This window comes from Nicotiana tomentosiformis, chromosome 4 (assembly GCF_000390325.3).
Source record: "Nicotiana tomentosiformis chromosome 4, ASM39032v3, whole genome shotgun sequence".
In the NCBI taxonomy this organism is placed as follows: Eukaryota; Viridiplantae; Streptophyta; class Magnoliopsida; order Solanales; family Solanaceae; genus Nicotiana; species Nicotiana tomentosiformis.
Genome location: NC_090815.1, coordinates 16,118,147 through 16,142,895, shown reverse-complemented (window position 1 = coordinate 16,142,895; position 24,749 = coordinate 16,118,147). Strand labels below are relative to the sequence as shown.

General features: G+C 35.1%; 3 protein-coding genes across 4 annotated transcripts in view; 1 reads left to right on the top strand and 2 right to left on the bottom strand.

Moving 5' to 3' along the window:
* Positions 1-24,749, bottom strand: part of LOC104102126 (pseudouridine-5'-phosphate glycosidase) — a 191,836-nt gene that overhangs the window by 156,996 nt on the left and 10,091 nt on the right. The window lies entirely within an intron of this gene.
* LOC104102129 (lignin-forming anionic peroxidase) lies at positions 16,924-19,072 on the top strand. The gene is made up of 4 exons (XM_070201836.1): positions 16,924-17,194; positions 17,294-17,485; positions 18,063-18,228; positions 18,533-19,072. The coding sequence occupies exons 1-4, from the start codon at positions 16,982-16,984 to the stop codon at positions 18,919-18,921; spliced, it is 960 nt and encodes a 319-aa protein (XP_070057937.1). The 5' UTR covers positions 16,924-16,981; the 3' UTR covers positions 18,922-19,072.
* LOC104102127 (UPF0481 protein At3g47200-like) lies at positions 21,413-23,898 on the bottom strand. 2 transcript variants are annotated; one of them, XM_070201835.1, is made up of 4 exons: positions 23,826-23,898; positions 23,369-23,486; positions 21,995-22,802; positions 21,413-21,934 (listed from the first exon to the last, which is right to left on the bottom strand). In XM_070201835.1, exons 1-4 carry the CDS (start codon positions 23,846-23,848, stop codon positions 21,591-21,593), a joined length of 1,293 nt encoding a protein of 430 aa, XP_070057936.1. In that variant the 5' UTR covers positions 23,849-23,898; the 3' UTR covers positions 21,413-21,590. The 2 variants fall into 2 exon arrangements, with proteins under 2 accessions (XP_070057936.1, XP_070057935.1); XM_070201834.1 differs by having other exon boundaries at positions 21,413-22,802.

The window sequence follows — 24,749 nt, the reverse complement described above, 5'->3', positions numbered from 1 at the left end:
CCTAGCAGGGTTGTTTCATTTCTTAAAGCTCAACGAATGGTTGAGAAGGGGTATGATGCGTATCTAGCCTATGTGAGAGATGTTAGTATTGATACTCCTACTGTAGAGTCAGTTCCTGTAGTAAGGGATTTTCCCGATATATTTCCAGCGGATCTTCCGGGTATGCCACCCGACAGGGATATTGATTTTGGAATTGATTTGTTACCGGACACTCATCCCATTTCTATTCCACCATATCGTATGGCCCCAACAAAGTTGAAAGAATTAAAAGAACAGTTACAGGAAATGCTTTATAAGGGTTTCATTCGGCCTAGTGTATCACATTGGGGTGCTCCTGTCTTATTTGTGAAGAAGAAGGATGGTTCTATGCGGATGTGTATTGATTACCGCCAACTGAACAAGGTTACCGTGAAGAACAGGTATCCATTGCCCCGTATTAATGACCTATTTGATCAGCTTCAGGGTGCCAGGGTATTCTCTAAAATTGACTTGTGTTCAGGCTATCATCAGTTGAAGATTCGGGAGCCAGATATCCCGAAGACTGCTTTCAAGACTCGGTACAGTCATTACGAGTTCCTTATGATGTCTTTTGGGCTGACCAACGCCCCAACAACATTTATGCACTTAATGTATAGTGTATTTCAGCCCTATCTTGATTCTTTCATTATTGTGTTTATTGACGACATTATGATGTATTCCCGGAGTCGGAAAGATCATGAACAACACCTGAGGACTGTGCTTCAGATTTTGAGAGAAAAGAAGTTATATGCAAAATTCTCAAAGTGTGAATTCTGGCTTGATTCGGTGGGATTTTTGGGTCATATAGTTTCATGCGAGGGGATCAAGGTAGATTTGAAGAAGATTGAAGCAGTGCAAAATTGGTCCAGACCGTCCTCAGTTACGGAAATTCGGAGTTTTCTTGGTTTGGCAGGGTATTATCGCCGATTTGTAAAATGTTTCTCTTCTATTGTTGCATCTATGACCAAATTAACCCAGAAGGGTGCTCCGTTCAGGTGGACCGAGGAATGTGAGGAGAACTTCCAAAAGCTCAAGACAGCTTTGACTACAGCCCCAGTATTGGTATTACCTACAAGTACAGGATCTTATACTGTGTATTGTGACGTATCGCATATTGGTCTCGGTGCAGTGTTGATGCAAGACGGTAGGGTGATTTCCTACGCATCCAGACAGTTAAAGGTGCATGAGAAAAATTATCATGTACATGACCTTGAGTTAGCAGCTATTATTCATGCCTTGAAGATTTGGCGGCATTACTTATACGATGTCCATTGCGAGGTCTACAACGATCACCTGAGTCTACAACATCTGTTTAAATAGAAGGATCTTAATTTGCGGCAGCGTAGATGGTTGGAGTTGCTTAAGGATTATGATATCACCATTCTCTATCATCCTGGGAAGGCCAATGTGGTGGCCCATGCCTTGAGTCGAAAGGCGGAGAGTTTGGGCAGCTTAGCATATTTACCGGTAGCAGAGAGGCCTTTAGCCTTGGATGTTCAGGCCTTAGCCAACCAATTTGTCAGGTTGGATGTTTCCGAGCCGAGCCGAGTTTTGGCGAGTATGATTTCTCAGTCTTCTCTTTACGATCGTATCAGGGAGCGTCAGTATGATGACCCTCATATGCTTGTCCTTAAGGATACAGTTCAGCACGGTGATGCCAAGGAAGTCACTATTGGAGATGACGATGTACTACGAATGCAGGGCAGGCTCTGTGTACCCAATGTAGATGGCTTGCGTGAGTTGATTCTCCAGGAGGCTCACAGTTCGCGGTACTCCATTCATCCGGGTGCTGGAAAGATGTATCAGGACTTGAGACAGCACTATTGGTGGAGGCAGATGAAGAAATACATAGTGGGGTATGTATCTTGGTGTCTAAATTGTCAACAGGTGAAATATGAGCATCAGCAACCGGGTGGATTACTACAGAAGTTAGAGATTCCAGAATAGAAATGGGAGCGGATCACTATGGACTTCGTTGTTGGGCTCCCACGAACTCAGAGGAAGTTTGATGCAGTTTGGGTGATTGTGGATAGGCTGACCGAATCAGCTCATTTCATTCCTGTGATTACTACTTACTCTTCAGAGCAGCTGGCTCAGGTATATATTCGTGAGATTGTCAAACTTCACGGGGTACCGATATCTATCATCTCTGACTGGGTTACACAATTTATCTCATGGTTTTGGAGGGCAGTACAGCGTGAGTTGGGTACTCGGGTAGAGTTGAGTACAGCATTTCACCCTCAGACGGACGGGCAGTCCGAACGCACTATTCAGATACTGGAGAACATGCTTCGTGCGTGTGTGATAGATTTTGGGGGTGCTTAGGATTAGTTCTTACCACTTGCGGAGTTTGCTTACAACAACAGTTACTAGTCAAGCATTCAGATGGCTCCGTATGAGGCTTTGTATGGTAGGCGGTGCCGGTATCCAGTGGGTTGGTTCGAATCGGGCGAGGCTAGACTATTGGGTACAGACTTGGTTCAGGATGCCGTGGAAAAGGTTAAGTTTATTCAGGATCAACTTTGTACAGCCCAATCTAGACAGAAGAGTTATGCGGATCGAAAGGTTCGTGATGTTGCATTCATGGTTAGTGAGCGGGTATTGCTCCGGGTTTCGCCTATGAAGGGTGTGATGAGGTTCGAGAAGAAGGACAAGTTGAGCCCTAGGTATAGTGGGCCTTTTGAGATTCTTGAGAGAGTTGGATAGGTGGCTTACAAACTTGCACTACCACCTAGTCTCTCTTCGGTTCATCCGGTATTCCATGTTTCCATGCTTCGGAAATATCATGGCGATCTGTCTAATGTGTTAGACTTCAGTTCGGTTCTGTTGGACAAGGATCTATCTTATGTTGAGGAACCAGTGGCTATTTTGGATAGGCAGGTTCGAAAGCTGAGGTCAAAGAAGATTGTTTCCGTGAAGGTTCAGTGGAGGGGTCATCCAGTCGAAGAGGCGACTTGGGAGACCAAGCATGATATGCACAGCTGTTATCCACACTTATTCACCAGCTCAGGTATTTCTTCTAACTCCGTTCGAAGACGAACGTTTATTTTAGAGGTGGAGAATGTGATGACCCAAAATATTATCTTTAAATTTAATAATTAATTCTGTGTTCTAAGACCTCGAAAAGCACTATTTATCATTACTCGACTTGCGTGCACAGTCCGTAAAATTTTCTGAAAATGTTTTTAAGCGAAAAATGAATTAAAATATGAATTAGAGCTTTAAAACTCAACTGAGTTAACCTTGGTCAATATATTTTAGCAAACGGGCTCGGATTAGTATTTTGACAGTTTCGCTAGGTCCGTATCGTGATTTGGGACTTGGGCGTGTGCCCGGAATCAAATTCCGAGGTCCCTAGCCCGAGATATGAAATTTTGAAGAAAAATTAAAAGTTTAAATTCAAATAGTGACCGGATGTCGAATTATGTGCAAACGACTCCGGAATAGAATTTTAATGATTCCAACAGCTCCATATGGTAATTTTGGACTTAGGAGCGTGATCGGAATTTTATTTGAAAGTCCGTAGTGAGGTAAGCTTTAAATGCTGAAAGTTGAATTTTTGGAAAGTTTAACCGAGGGGTTGACTTTTTGATATCGGGGTCGAAATCTGATTATGAAAATTTGAGTACCTCCGTTATGTCGTTTATGACTTGTGCGCAAAATTCGAGATAAATCGGACGTGATTTGATAGGTTCCAGAGTCATTTGTAGAAATTGAAAGTTTCAAAGTTCATTAGGCTTGAATCTATGTGTGATTCGTGTTTTTAGTGTTGTTGGATGTGATTTGAAGACTCGACTAAGTCCGTATGATGTTTTAGGACTTGTTGGTATATTTGGTTAAGGTCTCGAGGGGCTCAGGCGTGTTTCGGATGGTATTCGGAGTATTTTCCTTCATTTTGGCACTGCTGGTAGCTGCTGATTTCTGGTATTTTAAACCTTCTTCGCGATCGCGAAGATTGAGACGCAATCGCGTAGGCTTAGTTGAGGCAGTGTTAATTTTGTTCTCCGCGATCACGTGAGGTCAACCGCGATCGCATAGGTTTGGCAAGCTGTGCATCGCGATTGCATGACATTGTTTGCGATCGCGTAAGGTTAATTGAGGGCTGCTAAGTTTTGTGGTTAGCGATCGCGTGAAGAGGGATGCGATCGCGTAGCTTTGAGACCTTGTGACTTGCGAATGCGTGAAGAGGACTGCAATCGCGTAGAGCTAGGAATTCTGTGTTCTGCAACCGTGTGAGGATATACGCGATCACGTAGAGTTAATTTGGGCAGTGGTAATTTTTGCTTCGCGATAAGTAAAAGTCTGGGCAGAATGTTTAAGTTTTGAAAATCCATTTTTAACAAATTGGAGCTCGGATTGAGGCAATTTTTGAGAGATTTTCAGAGAAAACATTGGGGTAAGTGTTCTTAACTCAATCTTTGTTAGATTACCCGAATCTATCACTATTTTTAACATTAATTGGTGATTTAAGTTGGAAAAATTTGAAAACTCTCTTGGATAGATTTGAGGATTTGAGGGCCGAATTATTATTGGAAATTAGTCATTTTGGTATGGTTAGACTCGTGGTTGAATGGGCGTTCATATTTCGTTACTTTCGCCGGATTCCGAGACGTGGGCCCCACGGGCCATTTTTGAGTTAATTTCGGATTTTTATTGAAAAATGTAGTATTTTCTTATAGAATTAATTCTATAATTTTTGTTGAATGTATCGAATTAATTATGACTAGATACAAGTCGCCCGAAATCGGAAAATCGAGGAAAAATCATACTACTTGGTTAAATTGGAGCAAGTCGAGGTAAGTGACTTGTCTAACCTTGGGGGGGGGAGGGGAATTTCCCCTAGGATTGGTATTAATTGTAATGTGATGAAAGTCGTGTACACGAGGTGACGAGTGTATACATGGACGAAATATGAAGGATTATGTTTTTAAATTATGAAGATCATTGTTGCATATTAATTAAATAATTAAATCTTGTTATATTCTCCATCATTGATTTGATTTGTATAGTTTAAATTTGCTTGACCTTTTCCTGCTAATTGTTTTACCTGTTTAGTTGAAACTTGGTTTCTTTTATTCTGTGCATTATTTGAAATTGATTTTCTTTAAATTAAATATTATTAATATGAAATATTTGACATTTTAAATTTGGTATTGAAGCAACGTATTAAAGATTTTGAAATATTATTTTGCTAAATTATTTATTCCTGAATATTTTTGTAAGATTTTTGTACTCATTGTGATGGAGCCGTGAGCTCTTTATTGTTGAAAAATATTATTGATGATTTATGTTGGCATGAGCCGTGAGCTCTTTATTGTGAAAAAATATTGTTGTTGAATTATTTTGGCAAGTTAAATTATTTGAGCACTTGAAGTGCAAATTGTGATATATTGTGATATTGATACGCATGCGGTGGTATAAGGTCTGGGTATTGAAACGCATGCGATGAGATAAGGGTGGCTTGATACGCGTGGCTAGTAGGGGAACTACTAGAAGTCATGCGGTGTGATAAGGATGGCTAAAACGCGGGATGCTATTTCGAAAAAAAAAATGTTTTCTTTAAAATAAATTATAAAGGCTCCCGCGGTGAGATAAGGAAATGAGATATTGTGAATTTATTTATGATTTGGGACTACGAGGCGGTACCTCAATAGTGCCCTTGTTGATAATGATTTATGGCCATAGTTGCCTTCGATTAATTGTTGTGATTTTCATAAAGTTGAAAGAAATTCTGTTTTGATTCCACGAGATATTATTTGCAATTATTTGGTGTCATTAAATGTGACATACTATTTGATTCATTTCCATAGTCATTTTACCTTATTAAATTGTTTAAACATTTTTCCATGTCATTATCTATTCTCCAGTAGGGCCTGACCTGACCTCGTCACTACTCTACCAAGGTTAGGCTTGGCACTTACTGGGTACCGCTGTGGTGTACTCATACTATACTTCTGCACATCTTTTTGTGCAGATCCGGGTACATCTTACCAGTCTAGACATCAGTGAGTTACCTGTGCACGGAGACTTCGAGGTATATCTGCCAGCGTCCGCAAACTTCGTAGTCCCCTTCTATCATTTTTATGTTGCTTCCTTATTTTTCTTTAGACCTTGATATATAGAGACATTGAGAATAAATTTTTAGAAGCTTGTGACTTATTTCTACCGGGTTTTGGGAGTTGTAATTATTTGAATTGTAGTTTAATTATTTCAGATAATTATGATTATTTCGCATTGATAGGCTTACCTAATCTTAGATACTAGGTGCCATCACGACCTCCTACGGAGGGAATTTGGAGTCGTGACATAAAGGCATGAATGTATACACAACAAAACGTTATCACAATATAATATATGTCTCTCGTCCTCGCCTGCACGGAAACACCCTTCGTTCCATGAATATATGATAACATAAAAATAATTACACGGTATCACCCTTCGTGCTTTTACTCTCATCCTCACCTGATGAGATGGCACGGTATCAAATGGCGCGGCATCACCCTTCGTGCTTTATACTCTCAAATGGCGCGGCATCACCCTTCGTGCTTTACACTCTTCCTTACCAAGCACATGTATATCATTAACAAGCAAGGTAGGAAGCATAAATAACATCAAGGAGAGTGTTTAAACCACAACACAATACAATAATTCATATCGCAATTTCCACTGACCACAACCAAATTCCAAATATGTAGCAGAATCAATAAATTTGTCAACAAATAGCCCAAGGCTCCTCACAACGTATAATAAACCTCAAAACAATCAACAGAGGTGAAAAATACTCAGTATAGGACAACGCCTTCATTAATCCAAATTCTTGATAATTATATTAACTCCTCAATTTAAACTAATTAATAAATATTTGCAAATAAAAGTTCCATCATGGATTTAATTCCAAGAAAATATCAAATCAATAAACACACGGAATTCACGTAAAATCCAAGTGACAATAACACTAAATTTATTATATAAAATACAAATTTGACAAACAAGGAACGAGGCGTGATAATTCAAGGATTTACTAATGCCAACAATTATCTAATTTAATACAGAAGAATGCCTAAAACTTTAAACCAAGAAAATTCACACATAAAAGCCCGAGTACGTACTCCTCACCTCGCGTACTCGGCTTTTCACATTTTATAAATTGCACATAAGACTCGATGCCTAAGGGGTAATTCCCCCACTCGAGATTAAACAAGACGCTTACCTTTTTGAAGTTATGCCGATATTCCAAAATCGCATTCTTCTTGAATTGACCTCCAGACCGCCCAAATCTATCCAAATTAATTGTATAACTTCATCAAAATTCATCAAAAATAATTCCGGATAATAATACGTAGACTTAAAATTTTATTCTAAAAAGTCAACAAAAGTCAACGCGAGACTCGCCTCTCGGAACCCGATATAATTTTCATGAAATTCGAACACCCATTCGGATACGAGTTCAACCATACCAATTTTATCAAATTCCAATAACAAATCGACCTCCAAATCTTAAATTTAAACCAAGAGGGTTTTCTAAATTTTTCAACCCAATTCACTAATTTAGTGATAAAAACAACAATAGATTCATGTAATTTAACCAAAATCAAGTTAGGAATTCTTACCCCAATGTTTTCCTTGAAAAACTCTCGAAACATCGCCTCACCCGAGCTTCCTTGGTCCAAAAATAGAAGAATGACACGAATTTGGACTTTATTCTGCTACCCAGGGGTTTGTTCTTCGCGTTCGCGAGACTCCCCTCGCGTTCGCGATGAATAAATTCTTCAAACGTCATTTTCAAACTCTTCTCAGATAGCCTTTAGTATAATGGTCATAACCTTTTGTACAAAACTCCAAATGATGAATGGTTTGACTTTCTAAAACCTAGACACTAAGGCTATAACTTTCATTTGTTGCTCATCTCCCAATTTCTTATAGATTACGAGATATAAGCTTCCAAAGTCAGCCATGTGCAACAGAGATTTCCAAACTCTTCCCGGATAGCCTATAGTGTATCTACCATAACCTTTTGTACACAAATATAAATGACAAATGGTTTGCCTTTCTGAAAACTACACACAAAGAGCTACAACTTTCATTTTTAGATCATTTCCAAATTCCTTATAGATTGCGAGATATGAGCCTCTAAAGTCAGACGACGAACAGCAAAATTTCCTTCTTCACGAACGCAAGAACCTCTTCGCGAACGCGAAGAACAAAGTCCTAACAGTAAAATCCTTCTTCGTGAACTCGAGAGGCTCCTCGCGAACGTGAAGAAAAATACCAGAACCAGCAACCAGCAGCATCAAAATACCAAAACTTGGTCTGAAACCACCCCGAATCAAACCCGAGGCCCCCGGGATCCCGTCCAATCGTACCAACCAGTCCCAATACATAACACAAACCTGCTCGAGGCCTCAAATCAAATTAAACAACATCAAAGCCACGAATCATACCCCAATTCAAGCCTAATGAACTTTGAAATTTCAAATTCTATATCTTGTGCCGAAACACATCAAATCAATCTAGATTGACTTCAAATTTTGCACACAAGCCATAATTGACATAATGAAGCTATTCCAATTTCTAGAATCAGATTTCGGCCCCGATATCAAAAAGTCAACCCCCCCGGTCAAACTTTTTAAAAATTTGACTTTCGCCATTTCAAGCTTAATTCCACTACGGACCTCCAAATAATTTTTCGGATATACTCCTAATGTCACGACCTAATTTCACCTATAGGTCGTGATGGCGCCCAACACTACAGTTAGGCAAGCCAACTTAATAAACTAAGCATATATTGACAAAATTTAAAACCAAGAAAAATAATAAAACACCAAATTCTACCAATGTGTGTGCCAAGACCTGGTGTCACAAATGTATGATCATCTAGTAGATTATACAAAACCTCTAACACTATCTGAAATAAAAATAGACAGAATAAAAAATATAAGGAGAGACACTAGTAGCTGCAGAACGGATCAGAAAGGCAGCACACCACTATGCCCCTGGATAATGTGGGTGTAAGACGATAGGTCCTCCACTAGTACTTGCCTCAGGTCCTGCACAAAAAGTACAGCAAGTGTAGTATGAGTACGTAAACAACGTGTACCCAGTAAGTATCAAGCGTAATCTCGAAGTGGTAGAGACGAGATGGCCGATTTTGACACTCACTATGGGTCAATAATAATAATTGAAATACAACTAGGATATTTAAATCAGCATGATTTACAAAATTTAAAATAATTTATTTAATCAGCGGAAATAATCAAATTCCTTCAAAAGCAACAATTCTCAATATATTAATTAAATTCCTTAAATTCAATTAATTTCCAATTTATCAGTTAAATATCATTTACATGAATAACAATTAATTCTTTAACAAGCAAGAATAATAATTCATTAATTCTAAGGATTTTCTAATTTATCAATTAGCTTCGCAAGCTGAAATAAACTATTAAAGTATCATGTAATTATTATTATTATTAAGCACGATTTCTGTCGAGGACGTACGGCCCGATCCAGAGTGTCATGTACACTACCGAGGGACGTGCGGCGCGATCCATAGATGCATCTATCCTGCCGAGGTATTCGGCCCGCTCCACAAGAAAAGGGAATATTTTCTTATGTACCTCCGGAAGGAGAGTATATTTATTATAAGATAAATTCGAGAGGAAGAATAATTCCTTTAAACAATTAATTAATTTAAACAGAAAATCAAACATATGAGATTTCCATACTTTAATATCTTTATCTAACAATTCACAATATATTCATATATATCAATTAATATTAATGAAACAAAGAATACAATTTACACAAATAGTTCATGCTTTGAGTCCTAAACTACCCGGACTTTAGCATTAATAGTAGCTACGCATGGACTCTCGTCACCCCGTGCATACGTAGCCCCCGCAATTAGCAATAATTATTCAATTTAATCCCTATGGGATAATTTTTCCCTCACAAGATTAGACAAGAGACTTACCTCGTCTCAAAGTCCACTTTTCGATTATTGTGTCGCGTAAAATTCTCGATTCAATGCCGAAAAATTCGAAACTATCCAAAAGTTATATAAAATAATTAATATATGTTCAATAATTCGAAATGCATCTATTAAATAAATTACCCTATCCAAAATGGTAAAATTCCTAAAATTCACCTCGGGCCCACATGCTCGGATTCTGAAAATTTTCTGATGAAAACGTTACCCATAATCTCAAGAACTTGAATATATAATTTCTACCCAATTTCATAACTATTTTCGTAGTTAAAATCTCATTTTTATAAAAATCTAGATTTTTCATCTAATTCTTTGATTTCTAAGATTTACTAGTTATAATCTATGTATTTAACTCAAGGGGTGTAGAATTAACTTACCTCCAAGTTGTTAGTTGAAATCTCCTCTTAAAAAGCTCCAAAATCGCCCAAGAATGGGCAAAAATGGTAAATTTCCGTTCTTTTAAGCTTTCAGCCAAATAGGTCTTTCGCACCTGCGGACAGTGTACCGCACCTGTGGCTTTCGCACCTGCGAAAAAACCTCGCAGGTGCGAGCTTAGCTTGGCTGCCCAGTTTCCGCATCTGCGCTATTTTTCTTGCACCTGCGCGTTCGCAGGTGCGCCCGAGATTCCGCACCTGCGATGGCAGGCTTCCCTTCCCTTTTCGCTTCTGCGCATAAAACCTCGCATCTGTGAGAGTCGCACGTGCGGCTGTCCAAGCGTAGGTGCGAACGTATCAGAAGCAGAAGACTTCAGCTCTTCTTCAAGTTTTTCCAAAAATTAATCCGAGCCTCGTCCGATTAACACTCGGAGCCCCCAAGACCCTGCCCGAACATACCAACAAGTTTGAAATCATAAAACTGACTGGCTCGAATTCTCGGAACGCGTAAAACAACATCAAATCTAAGAATCATACCCTAAACCAAATTGATTCAAACTTAAGAATTTCAAGTTCTTCAAATTACTTCCAATGCGCCGAATTATACTTAAACTACTCGGAATGACACTAAATTTTGCGTACAAGTCTTAAATCACTTTACGGAACTATTCCAAAACTCGAAATTCCAAACGGACTTCAATTACTCAAAAACCTACCCCAAACCAAATTTAAAGAATTTTAAACCTTCAAATAGTTGGTTTTTACTATTAAGCGTCAAACACTCCCAGGTTATCCAAAACCCGATTCGGACATACGCCCAAGTCCAAAATCATCATACGAACCTATTGGAACCGTCAAATTCCGATTCCGGGGTCGTTTTCTCAAAATGTTGACCTAAGTCAAACTTGGCCTTTTAAGGCTAACTTAAGGAACCAAGTGTTCCGATTTCAACTCACACACTTCCAAATCCTGAACCAACCATCCCCGCGAGTCATAAATTAATAAAAGCATATTCGGGGAGTTTTATTTTAAGGAATAGGTTTTTAAAAGTTAAAATGACCGATTGGGTCATTACACCTAAGTCCAAAATTACCCAACAGAGCTAACGGAACCAACGGAACTCCATTTCAGAGTCGTCTTCACACATTTCTGACTATGGTCAAAATCCTAAGACTTAAACTTCCGTTTTAGGGACCAAGTATCCCAAATCATCCTGAATCATCCGGTAACTGAATTCAACCGCGCACGTAAGTCAATACACATAATACAAAGCTGCTCAAGACCTTAAGTCGTTGAACGGGGCGTTAATTCTTAAAACGACAAGTCGGGTCGTTACAACCCAATCACATATAGGATAATTGACTGTTTCCATTTCGCAGTTCCCTTTTCAATGTCCTCGTGCTCTAATTACACAATTTTCTTCCCTTCTTGATAATTGGAGCTATGTATTCAAGACTCATTCCTTTAGCTGCCAGTTTGTTACCCGCTACAACATTTGCCCAGGATTGCCCTTGTGGGTTTGTGTTATTGACTCTCTCCCCTTGCCTTTTTGGGGAGGCTGTTGATCCGTATCGCTAGGGATTCGTCCTCACTCTGTTACTTACCCACTTCATCACCTAGCCCCCTAATCCCTTTCAATTTTGAATTATTATGCGTCCCTGATTGCACCAACGTCGCCCCTATGGTACTGGTGGGTTAACAGATATTTGAGCCACATTTTGTTCAATTGCACCTCAGACCCTGTCATTGCACTGCTCATCCCCTTTGGTGTTGATAAGCTACTCCCTGGTCCATCAATTCCCTTACCCGACGATGTAGTCGTTGCTACCCTATTGGAATTACCTCCACTTGTCGGTGATCCAGTTAGTTTGATGCCAGAATTGAGGTCCTCCTTTGGCGATTTCCCCAACCCCGATCCTTTGCTAAGTTCTTCCAGTAGTTTTAGGCGGATCCAAATTTAAATTTAATATATTTTAATTTTTTAAGTTTTTTAGCATTGAATTCATTGTACTGTTAAAATTATGGGTTCAAACCTAACACTTGTTAAGATTTAGATTTTTACATATCAATCCATACTGCTTGTCGAAAGTTATGTGTTCAGTTGAACATGTAGGCAAAAGACTATATCTCTAGTGGGAATGGGTAGGATCTTTCCACGAACCAGAAAAGGGAATGTACAATGACACTTATATGTTAATATGAACCTAGTAGTTTTTATTCAAGTCTAGTATATATATATTTAAGAAATTTACTAAATGTTATTAAATATTTTAATATGTATCCAATTATTATTGTATATTAACTTGAAGTTGCTATAGAAACTTATAAATTTCAAATCCTGAAACTGTATCGGTTAAGCAATGGTCTTCAGTTCGAGTTCTTTGTATAAATAAGAAAAAAAACCGTGTAGCTTCTTCCTTTAATTACCTTATATGATGTGAATTCAAATTTATTCCAATATGAGTACCCAAAAAACGTACATGAACTTGAAGAAAAGATTATTAAGACAGAGATGACGGTCACATTCAGAAAAGACTTGTACTTTGCTAGCTGTCAAATGAATACTTTTCGTAAAGTAGTATTTTAATGCCGCTGACCTTTGATATTTCGAATTTCTATCCTTTGACTTTCCTTTACATCCTAAAACTCGATTAATAATTATAACTAGATTTCAAATCATTGTAATGAAAGGTACTCCTAAAATAAAAATGACTTAATTGTACTTAAGCCGCATTGGTCAATTTTCTTTTTTGATCTGAATATCAATTCGTTTATTCCTTAAAATTTTTAATTTATCTATCTATCTATCTATATTATTATAAAAGTACGAATAATTTATACAAAATGTTGAACGACCAAAATATTCCTGAAATATTAATCGACTTTTATGTCTTTAAGTATTTGTATAATTTAAGGATCTAATTATAAATTATCAATTATGAAATTCTTTTTCAATTTAAACTACACATACACCGACCCTACAAAGTTGATCCTACTTGGATTAGAAAAGCATGTCCATAATTTTCTTTTTAAAAAAATTATTGTTCCTAATTACAACAAATACATAATTTTGTGGGAGAATATGAGATTCCTACTTGGAGAGCTTTCTTTCTTTCTTATTTACATTAGGAATTTTAAGAACTCTTTTTTACCTTTTTATTGTGTAAGGAACTTCATATAAATTTCATTCATTCCTGGAAAGTGATTTGTTTTTATTTACGTATTAGGAAATTGTTTACAAATACTAATATTTTTCCTTCGAGTAAAATATCATAATTCCTTCTTGAATAGGTATTTTTTCCTTTCACGATAGAATATTTGGAAAGTTCTTCGATACCTTTTATTTATTTTGTTAGGAACCTACGGAATGTAAAATTCACATGCTTTTTAACTAGAGATTGGATTGATCAGGATTGGAGTTAAATTATTTTCTAGCTGTAACAATATAATTTTCTTTTGAATATTTGTAGAGTTAAGAATTTATATTTTATTAAATATGACTTTTGTAATAATTGAAATAGGACAACGTGCAACAGAAAAAAATACCAACAGAAGGTATGAATGACTACATACCCTTTCTATTTTTGGTTTCTTTGTTACTAATATATCTTGAGTAAATATGATTTTCATGTATCTGAATCGTTAATGCTTAATTAAATCAAAAAAAATATTGAATCAAAAAAATAATCTTAAGTATTGTTGTATTCTTTAAGTGATTTTACAACTTTAATTGCATAATTGTATAATTCCATAATATTTAGTTCTATTTTGTCCTTTCATTATGCCAAAACATTATTAATTTGTTCATTTGGATTGTATATTATATCTTTTTTGTTCTAAGGAAACAAATTATTAAACTTTGTACATATTAAATTTCATAATATTATGAAATTATGCAATTAATTAATTTTAGAATATTATGCAATTGAAAGTTTTTTTTTTTATATGCGTTTCATAAGATTTGACATAAGATATTCGTGCATCGCACGACCGTAGAGACTAGTACTATATTAATAACACGAAGATCCTTAGCAAAATATCGTTCGCCTTTTTTACCCTTCAAAATTAAAGTTTACACTAGACAAAATAGTCATTCGATTATTTTTCTATTATTTAGGAATATTCATTTAATTAATTTCCTACTATTTAGGAATAGTTATTTAATTAACTTTCTAATATCTAGGACTTTAAAATTAACTAAAATTTGACTTATTAGTAAATTTTTCCTTATTTTAGTTATGTAGATTAATCCCACCAAAACTTTTTTGTCTTATAAACGTGTGTAGTTAACATTATGACTTAAGGTAGTAGTCACTTTTTTTATTTTGACATTTTACTTAAATGAGTAATTAATTAAGTTGACCTTATACCATTCAAACAATTTGTTTGTAAATTTTTCCCCTTTATTCAACGTATATAGACATTAGGAATGAGCATTTGATAAGGATTTCAATGTAAGTTTAATATTGATTTAGCTCCTTTATTAATTATTTTATATTTTTAGATACAAATTATGTTCACGATATTTAATTATTTATTTAATATTAAAACTTTTAAATCAACTAAAGTTTTAGTTATTAAATAACTCTTTATTTGAATTAGATTAAAAAACTCTAATATTTTAAATTTTGAATCAATTAAGATTTTACTTTAAATAAATTATTTACTTTTTTGAAGTTTGTACCATAATTATAATACATTCCATGTTAAATGTTTTAGTATTTAGGATTTTAAAATTAATTAAAATTTTATTTTTTAAAATTTTTATATAATATTTAAAGCTACACTCAATAATTTTTGACTTGCAAACATCATCTATAAATGTATAGAATTTACTCAATAATTGTAAAATAACATATAATCAATAAATATCTTTCTATTGACGTATGCAAACTTGAAATACTAAGGATTAAATAATAGAAGATGAAATATATTCTAAATGAGTTATTGTTAATTATTTTTCTTTTTCTTTTTACAAATATTCTAACAAATGACAACTCCGTATATACTTATATATTAGTTTATTATTGTAAATTATTGACTCAACAATAGTCAATTTAAAACTTAAATTTTCACTTATTAAATTTTATAGGAATTACATGCCAACTCGTCGTGATAAAAGTAATTGTGTTACTTGTTTGTTCGATATTAAGACATAAAAATAACAAAACTTTTCATAATATATTCTTACAAAACTTAAGTACTTTCACTGGGTTAGATTTGGGATCAACATATATACTTTTAGAAAGTTATATATTTTATTTTTATTAGAACTCGAAGATGCTGTTTAATATAATATTTATGTGAGTTTTTAAAAATTATTTACTTATTGATGTGGGGAACACGCGCGTACCCTAAGACTAGTAAACTTAAAAGTAAATAAACTCCGTTTAGTTTGAATGTTTGTAAGAGTTAATTTGTTAATATTCAAATATAAAACAGTTCCAAAAAATTTTCTTTTCTTTTTTCAAAATATGTAGATAACACATTGATCATACTAAAAAACGGAATCTTATGCATTTGACTAAAAAGTAGTACTTCTTTAGTTCCAACTTATGTGATATTGATGGTGTTTGATTAAGTACGAAGTTTAAGGAAAAAAAAATACTTTAATGTAAAACAAAGCGTACAAATTTATGTCACTATAAATTATCTCATTAATAAAGTGTATGTGTTTGGAGTCTACATCGTATATAGAGCGCCCAAACACTTTTTAGACTTAAAAAAAAAACTTAAATGCAAATGAATAAGATTTGGCCACCATCAAGTGACCATTTTAAGATGTTAGGAATAATTACTCCGCGCTCGCTTGCAAGATCAACCCTGAGTTTTTTCCTTCAATTATGACCCACGCCAACTTGCATGCACCTTGATTATTTTATTGGGTACTTGTTATCTCTCGTTGGTACAAGTATATATTGCACAATTATATTCTTCCGACCAAAACTTAAATATAGACGATCAATATTACCTGTTACCTCCCTCTTTAATAGAATTTTCCAAAAACTTTTAGCCGAAAGTCTGCGTTATATATACGTTGCCCATAAGTAGTTGTAGTCCATTATCCTTTTTTTTTTTTTTTTTTGGTCTTCCCTTCTTTTTTTTCTGAACTTTTTGTATAAGTACTTACAATACTACAACAAGAATTCTAGATTTGAAAACTAGGCGGATCTACCATGTACGCTACAGGTTCACGTGAACTTACTATTATTTTTGTCCAAACCCTATATATATGTTAAGAAATTTATTAAACTTGTATAAATATTTAACTGCAAACTTAGTTATTACTTGTATATCATAAACTTCAAATTCTGAATGTGTCTCTCCTTTTCAAACCCATAGCCAGCAAGAGGTCAAGGGTATTGATCGATATTTACTATTTCAAATATATTAGTAAGAAAAAACTAACAGTAACGCGGCATAGCAGCTATTAGTGACCAAAAATAGTTTTTCCACTCTTACCATCTACGTGTTTCCTTGCCTATAAATTAAGTCACTTAGGCATTCCCTTTTCCATCATCTTCATTTCTACTTAGCCAATTCACCTAAGCCAAAATCATTCTGAATTTCTTGATAGTATAATACATCGTCTCTAAATTAAATGAATACTCCAACTCAATCTTTCGCAGCTATATTTTCTCTTCTTCTGCTTTCATGCATGCAATGCCATGCACAACTTTCGGCGACGTTCTATGATAATACTTGCCCTAATGCACTCAACACGATTCGTACCAGCATCAGGCAAGCAATTTCAAATGAACGTCGCATGGCTGCTTCGCTCATTCGCCTTCATTTTCATGATTGCTTTGTTCAGGTTAATTTAAAGATTATTCGTAAATTATTTTTATTTATCATGTATTTTAAAGTCAATTAATTAATAGTCGAAATGGTGTTATATTGGACGTCAATTTAGGGTTGTGATGCTTCGATCTTACTTGATGAGACCCCTTCGATCGAAAGTGAAAAGACTGCATTGCCAAATCTTGGGTCCGCAAGAGGTTTTGGAATCATAGAAGATGCAAAGAGAGAGGTGGAAAAGATTTGTCCCGAGGTGGTTTCATGTGCTGACATACTAACTGTTGCAGCTCGCGATGCATCAGCAGCTGTAAGTTCATATAATTTATTTCTTAGAAGGAGTGTGTATATATATATATATATATATAGATATACAGTCAAACCTCTCTATTACAATATCCTTATATAACAGTCATTCACTATAAAATCTAATTTTTTTCTTGGAACCAATTATCATGTTATATTAGAATATATGTCCTCTATAATAGCACTTCACTATAGCAGCCAAAAAATATCGGAACAAACAAGACTGTTATAAAGAGGTTTGATTGTATATATAAATTCTAGACTACAATGAATAGAACAAGATATATTTTTTATCAACTTTGTGTAAGTTAAATTAATACTATATATATATAGTATTATACTATAACCAATTAATTGGTAATCCTAATGCAAGATTATGCTGGAAACAATAGCCGCTCAGATTTTCTGTTTACTTTCTTATTTCCTAGCTGGTATACATAGATTATACACACTGATTATACACGGCTATACAAATATTATACATGGATTATACATATATTATATATCCGTCGGTTATATTACTTTTAGTTTAAGAGGTTGAACGAGGGGCTATTTAAGTTAATTTTTCAAAATAATATCAGGTGGGAGGTCCATCATGGACAGTGAAACTCGGAAGAAGAGATTCAACAACTGCAAGTAAGACACTTGCAGAAACTGATCTCCCCGGTCCATTTGATCCTCTTAATAGGCTTATTTCTAGCTTTGCAAGCAAGGGACTTAGCATAAGAGATATGGTCGCTTTGTCAGGTAATTAATCAGGATATTAACATTTATAATTATCATTTAGAATTCGAAGGGGAGCCTTGGCGTAACCGGTAAAGTTGTTGCCATGTGATCAGGAGTTTATGAGTTCGAACCGTGGAAACGGCCTCTTACAAAAATGCAGTGTAAGGCTGTGTCCGGTAGACCCTTGTGGTCCGGTACTTTCCCGAACTCGCGCATAGCGGGAGCTTAATGCACCGAGCTGCCCTTTAATTTTATTATCATTTAGAATCCGAACAACCTTATAGCTAGGAAAACGAAGGAAATTAATTTTTGCTTTGATTTCCAGGGGCTCACACAATAGGCCAAGCACAATGTTTCCTATTTCGTGATCGGATTTATGGCAATGGAACAGACATTGATGCTGGATTTGCAAGCACTAGAAAACGTCAATGTCCTCAAGAAGGAGAGAATGGAAATCTAGCACCTCTTGATTTGGTTACACCAAATCAATTCGATAACAATTACTTCAAAAATCTCATTCAAAAGAAAGGTCTTCTTCAATCAGATCAAGTCCTTTTCAATGGAGGATCGACAGATAATATTGTTTCTGAATACAGTAACAGCCCTCGAGCTTTCTCGTCTGACTTTGCTGCTGCTATGATCAAAATGGGAGATATTAGTCCCCTAACTGGTCAAAATGGGATCATAAGAAAAGTCTGTGGCAGTGTCAACTAGTTCTTAAATTCCACACTATTTCTATGTTTGGTTTTGTATTAATAAAGTATATTTGTATGTTTGATGAACTGAAGTGTAATCTCATTCATTCTATTTGTTTCTTTGATATGTAAACGTTGTTCTTATGCAAATAAAAAAAGTTTTTGTGTCACGTTTGGTGCAATGCTTCATTGACTTTATTTTTTAAAGCTTTACCTTTCTTATGCATCTATACTTATCGATATGTATACTTATTTCTCTTAAATAATATAGTAGTCTAAGCTTTGAAACTTCAGAAGCTTGGTAGATGTGAGCAATTCCTTCTCTATGAAAAGATGGTGGAGATTCAGAACTTCAAAGTCATTGTGGGCAGAATTCCTTAGAATCAAATACTGTAGCTAACATAGTACATCTTGATGAATCTCATGATATGAGAAAGATCAACCAGGTTAGGATAGGCTACTCTCTGCACTTTGAAGAACTCCAACAACTACCCGAATACCTAATAGAGTTAATTCATTCTACTAAGTTGGGAGATTCTAACTATACTGATAATGTCGTTTGGATGCCCTCCACCACTTCTGAAGGGAGTCTCGCACAAATACTTACCCTATAACAAGGTACTTCAAGTTGTTTACGGTCAAAACCGAGTTTAGTATGACTAATTGAGATTAGAATATGATGGTCCGAGATTCATCATTGTAATATTGAGCCATGATGTGAAGTTAGGTTGTCGAGCTCGAGCCCCAGAGACTGATCAAGATCGAGATCGGCCAAGACAGAGCTCGAGACCCAGAGACCGATCAAAAATCGAGATCGGCCAAAATCGATGTCGAACAAATAGAGACCAATCAAGATCGAGATCGGCCAAGATCGAGATTGAGCCAAGAAACAAAAAAACCGTTATAGCCACAATTAGGGGGAGAATCTCAGCGCAAATCAAGGAGAGACTAATTAATTAATCTATCATGGGATCTCCACTATTTATTTTTAATTATATTCAAAATAGAATTTCTCCACTATATTATGGGTTGTTATCATTTGTAGAAGCGTGGTCAGATTCATTGAGATTCATAGAACATAAAGCAATATACTATCCTTTTCTGACTTTGATATTTAGTCATATTGTTCTTCTATCAATCACTCTCCATTCAATTTGAAGGTGATAAAACTTGAAGGCTTAGACTAACTAATTCATTCGGTTTTCATTCATTTTCTTTTACAGCTAACTTCAATATTCATTTACTTATTTTTCTCAATTTGTATCAAGTTATACCACGTATCCTTAGAACTACGTATAAATTCAATTGCTATCCATTTTTCGGGTAAACATAGGTAATCTTGAAAATCACCCCATTGTTATTTGTTGGGAATTGTAGAAGGCTAGATGTGCTTCAAGGTATGGAGGTATTAAGATTTCTTTTACAAGAGTTCAATTCCAGGCTCTTTCCCATTTGAGATGGGTGGTTTTTAAACATAACATTTCTATAGAGGGATTTCTCCAATGGCATAGTATATGTGATAAACTCATGGCCTTAACAACAAAGATTATATGTATTCCTGTAAGTTGGGGAAACCCTTTATTTGGTTGGGCCAAGCTTAAGGTAGCAAACAGGGTAATAATATGATTGGCGTTGGGGGCATTTTAAGAGATCACAGGGGTAATATGATTATAGCTTTCTCACAAAATTTGGGGAGTGGCACAAGTAATTTGGCAGAAGCTAAGGTTGCACTTCTAGGCCTACAGTGGTATCATTCTAATGGTTATGATAGAATTATCCTAGATTGTGATTCCAAACTAGTGATTGATATGTCGAATGATAATTTAAAATCCCTCTAGCACATGAACAACACTATTCGAGAGATACAACATCTCATTTTTCAACACAATACTACTATTAGACATTGTTACAGGGAGGCTAATAATATGGCGGACATACTTGCAAAATGGAGTCATGAGATTCATGAGGCTATAATCTTTAATAATAATTTTTCGGAGCAAGCCTTTGGTCACTACAAACTTGACAGAATACAGCTTCCTAACCTCACGCATAAAGTGGTCGAGAATATCTTTGTTGCTCGATGAATGCCTCTTTGGCCTGTTGCTATGACAAAATTGTTAGGGAATGAGTTATATGTCACAAGCTCTTTTGGTTATCTAGCACATATAACAGATCCGTGGAACAAGTTTAACTTTGAATCTGATATCTGTACTAGGTAGATATTAAGATAGGTTTTATTTTGTATTTGGGGGTTAGTTTTATGTCCCCCTCCTCTTGTACTTTACTTTGATTATCAATAAACAAGGTAGGGATCAATGCGAAACCCTCCATCACCACGGAAGGTGAAAGTCCGGGTCGATGGATTAATTCTTTTTTTTTAAAAGTACATCTTAAGGAGCTTGAATCTCAGTTTTGGCATGATTTTGCGGAGTTTTGAGGTGATTTGAATTTTATTCAAAGTAGAAGATGAAACATGGGGAAAAAATGATGTGTATCATACTGTGTATCATTTATGTATCATATTTGTATCAAATGTATATCACGTGTATATTCATGTATACTTCTGTGTGTGATACAAGTTTGATACATGTGTCAAAGAAGAATTTTTTGAACTCGATTTTAACTACGGATTTTGATATCAAATCAGCCTAAATCACCTCCAATCTTCCTCAAAATTTGTATATTGACTCATCTAACTCCTTTTAAGCGAAGCAAATTCACATCTTTTTCTGAGTCGATAAGATAATCCATGAAAACTGCATAATCACTGAAATATCTAGAATGTGCATTAGGCGACTGTTGCTCGTAAGCTATGAGATTTCTCAAGATAGTCTCAGTATCATCAACGACGTGAAAACAAGGAATTTTCATCAATCCATTCTCGAATGTAATGTCAAATAAACTTGTGCTATCTTCAAGGTTGTCTTCCTCCAAACAAGTATAGACAGTTCCAACCTTTGCAAAATTAACTCCAGCTTCACAAAGCTCTGTTGCATTTGGCATAATGTCATGCCATATTAAGTGGTTACTATCTATTGCTATTTCTTTTGACTTAATTATTTGTAACAAATTCCCGCATAAGCTTTTCCCACAACGTTCGATTTCAATGCTAGGATTATTCCGAGTTAAGCTAGTTTTCATCTCTGAAGGGTGGCATGACATGTGTACTAATTGAAGTAAATGTTTGATATTTTTGGCATTACCTTCAGTCTCAACAAAGGATGCAGGAGTAATCTTTGGTAAGCAAGGAAGAAAGGTACACTTCACCATTATTATGAATGATGTTTGATCAACTTCCATTGTCATGTCATGAAGTTTGGCGAGGACAAAGAAAGGAAGTTGGTTTTCTAGTAACAACAAATCTCGACGTACTTGATTATCTATGCAACCTCCTCTGATAATTATGTCTTCTCCTGTTGGAATTATTCCACAACACTCTCGAATATACTCAACCACAAAACAACCATCAACCAATAACATCAGCAAAAATTCACCAATATTGTCACTATAAAAGTCATGTATATCATCATAACACTTACGCGCTTCATCCTTCAATTCTTCTATTTTTCTGATGCAACTTTCCACATCAATCCCTTCTTTCCTTCGGAAAAACCGTTGTAGGTACATCAGTTTGTACTTTTCAATCGACCGAAGTTCAGTATTGTGTTTATGGTAAGGGCCAATGGAGATCAACATTGGCTTATAAGAATTTGGATTTGATTCACTTAGCCCTGCACTTACTTTGAATATGGTAGTTGATTTGATAGACGAATTGTTGAAATCCTTAAAATTTTCATCATATATTTGCTTTGCAGATTTAATTGTTTGCAACCTTGATTGATCTTGACCATTTGTTTCCTCTATGTCGATTAAATAATCCACTTTCCTCCCTTCTTCTATCTGTACGTAATTAATGGAAAAGAATCAAAAAATTTAAGTATTACCTAGCTTATAAAGGATAGCATAAAAGTGAAGGACACAATATATATATATATATATATATATATATATATATATATATATATATATATATATATATATATATATATATATATATAACTTCTTTCCTTAAAAGTCTTTTATGATATTCTTCCCCAGAATTTATATCACTTCTCTTCAAAATAAGGATAAATTGATATTTCCTTTATTGAATAGATAGATTATCACCGCGTGGATCGACATAACATTACATTAAGTTATTGTAAATATAGTAAGGCGAAGAACTGTTGTTCAGTGGATGTGACCTGTTGCGGAGAGCATTGACTTAAGATTTAAGGAGAGTAATTAGTTGACCCGATACAAATATTTATTTGGGGGTCGGTACATCTCTCATGCCTTATTACAAGTTTTTTCGTTTTAATTAATGCAAACTATGTCATTACTGAATGACCTAGACATGACCTTAGTAAACCGAATTAAAGAAGTATAGCTTGTTTTTGCGTGTGTGTGTGAGAGAGAGATAGTACCTCATTCTCTGTAGCTTCATTTACAGAAGTTTGATGAAGAAGTGGAATTTGATGATCCATTCGGGTAATCTCAATATGATGTGCCATTCTTCTAATTAATTCGATAATTTTCTTGAAACTATAATTCCAACAGGAGAGAGAGAGAGATGAGTTAAGAGATGGAAACACAAGAGAGTAATATGTTATAGAGTGATAAATTGATAGTGACGAGTTATACAGCCAACTCCAATTATTTTGAGTTTACAGTATACGTAATAGTAGTTATTCCACTAAAAACTAATTTTGAAACAAAAAAGTATGAGTAGAAAGATGAACAAACGATCGCTACGAATAGTAATTTCCTCAAACATATAATTCTGTAGCTTGAGCTAACAAAGAATGGAAGGGGAAAAAAGGTAGCAAAGAATGTAATTAATTTATTGGGCAAATATAGAATGAGAAATGCAGAAGTACTTACTTGCCTCTTTGTTCCTCTTGCATGCGTTGTCCTGAATTAGGACGAGAAGGGGAAAGCAGAATTATAAGGGGAATGCGAATTTTCTTTTTATTGTGTAGAGACAATCGAAAGCCTTCTTTTTTAAAATAAAAAATAAATTGATTTCCTGCTCGGGTATACATTGGGACTCGATTACATCCGGATTTGTACCGAAAAATTGCACATTACGAGGTACAGAGGCGGATGTAGTGTTCTGGGAACGGGTTCAACTGAACTCATAACCTTCGACGCGGAATAAAAATATGTATGTAAAATTTCATTAAAATTACAAAAATAGCAGATATGAACTCATAACTTTAAAAATATAATAGGTTCAATGTTAAAAACCATAAAAGTTGAACACATAAGGTTTAAATTCTGGATCCGCCTCTGACGAGTTAAAGGGCTCTATAATAAAAACGATTTCATACTCAAGCTCTAACACGAGATCATTTATCACTCAACCATAATCCTGATTGATAAAAGTCAAAATTAATACCGTTGATGTTAAACGTGGGACGAAAAAGATGTGTAGAACCACAAATTGTTGTCTTTCTTTGACTCGTTCAATACCAGAACTTTCCCTGCAGCTAGCCAGCTACTACATTAATATTGCACTCATAAAATTGACTTCTTTTTCAAAATTTTGAAGTAAACGCTGCCTAGTTGGCACGTCCAAATTAATACTCTCCCGTTTTATTTTATTTTGGTCTACTTGCATAAAATTTAAAAATCTTAAATATACCATATTATTTATGTAGCTATAAAATTTTCAAAACTTATAGTTTTAATATATCATAGTAGTTGTGTTGCTATAAAAAAAATATTATATAAAATAGTGTCAAACAAAATAGAACAGAAAGAGTAGCTGACAATAATAATTGGGAACACCCGGTCCCAAACCAA

What these genes read in the sequence shown, in the direction of transcription:
- LOC104102127 (XM_070201834.1), bottom strand. Translation starts at nt 23,848, where the DNA reads ATGCAAGAGGAACAAAGAGGCAA. An exon ending in CAAGAGGAACAAAGAGGCAA is followed by an intron (nt 23,487 to 23,825) that starts GTAAGTACTTCT and finishes TTGGAATTATAG; the next exon opens with TTTCAAGAAAATTATCGAAT. An exon ending in ATGAAGCTACAGAGAATGAG is followed by an intron (nt 22,803 to 23,368) that starts GTACTATCTCTC and finishes AATTACGTACAG; the next exon opens with ATAGAAGAAGGGAGGAAAGT.
- LOC104102129 (XM_070201836.1), top strand. Translation starts at nt 16,982, where the DNA reads ATGAATACTCCAACTCAATCTTTCGCAGCTATATTTTCTCTTCTTCTG. An exon ending in TTCATGATTGCTTTGTTCAG is followed by an intron (nt 17,195 to 17,293) that starts GTTAATTTAAAG and finishes ACGTCAATTTAG; the next exon opens with GGTTGTGATGCTTCGATCTT. An exon ending in CTCGCGATGCATCAGCAGCT is followed by an intron (nt 17,486 to 18,062) that starts GTAAGTTCATAT and finishes AAATAATATCAG; the next exon opens with GTGGGAGGTCCATCATGGAC.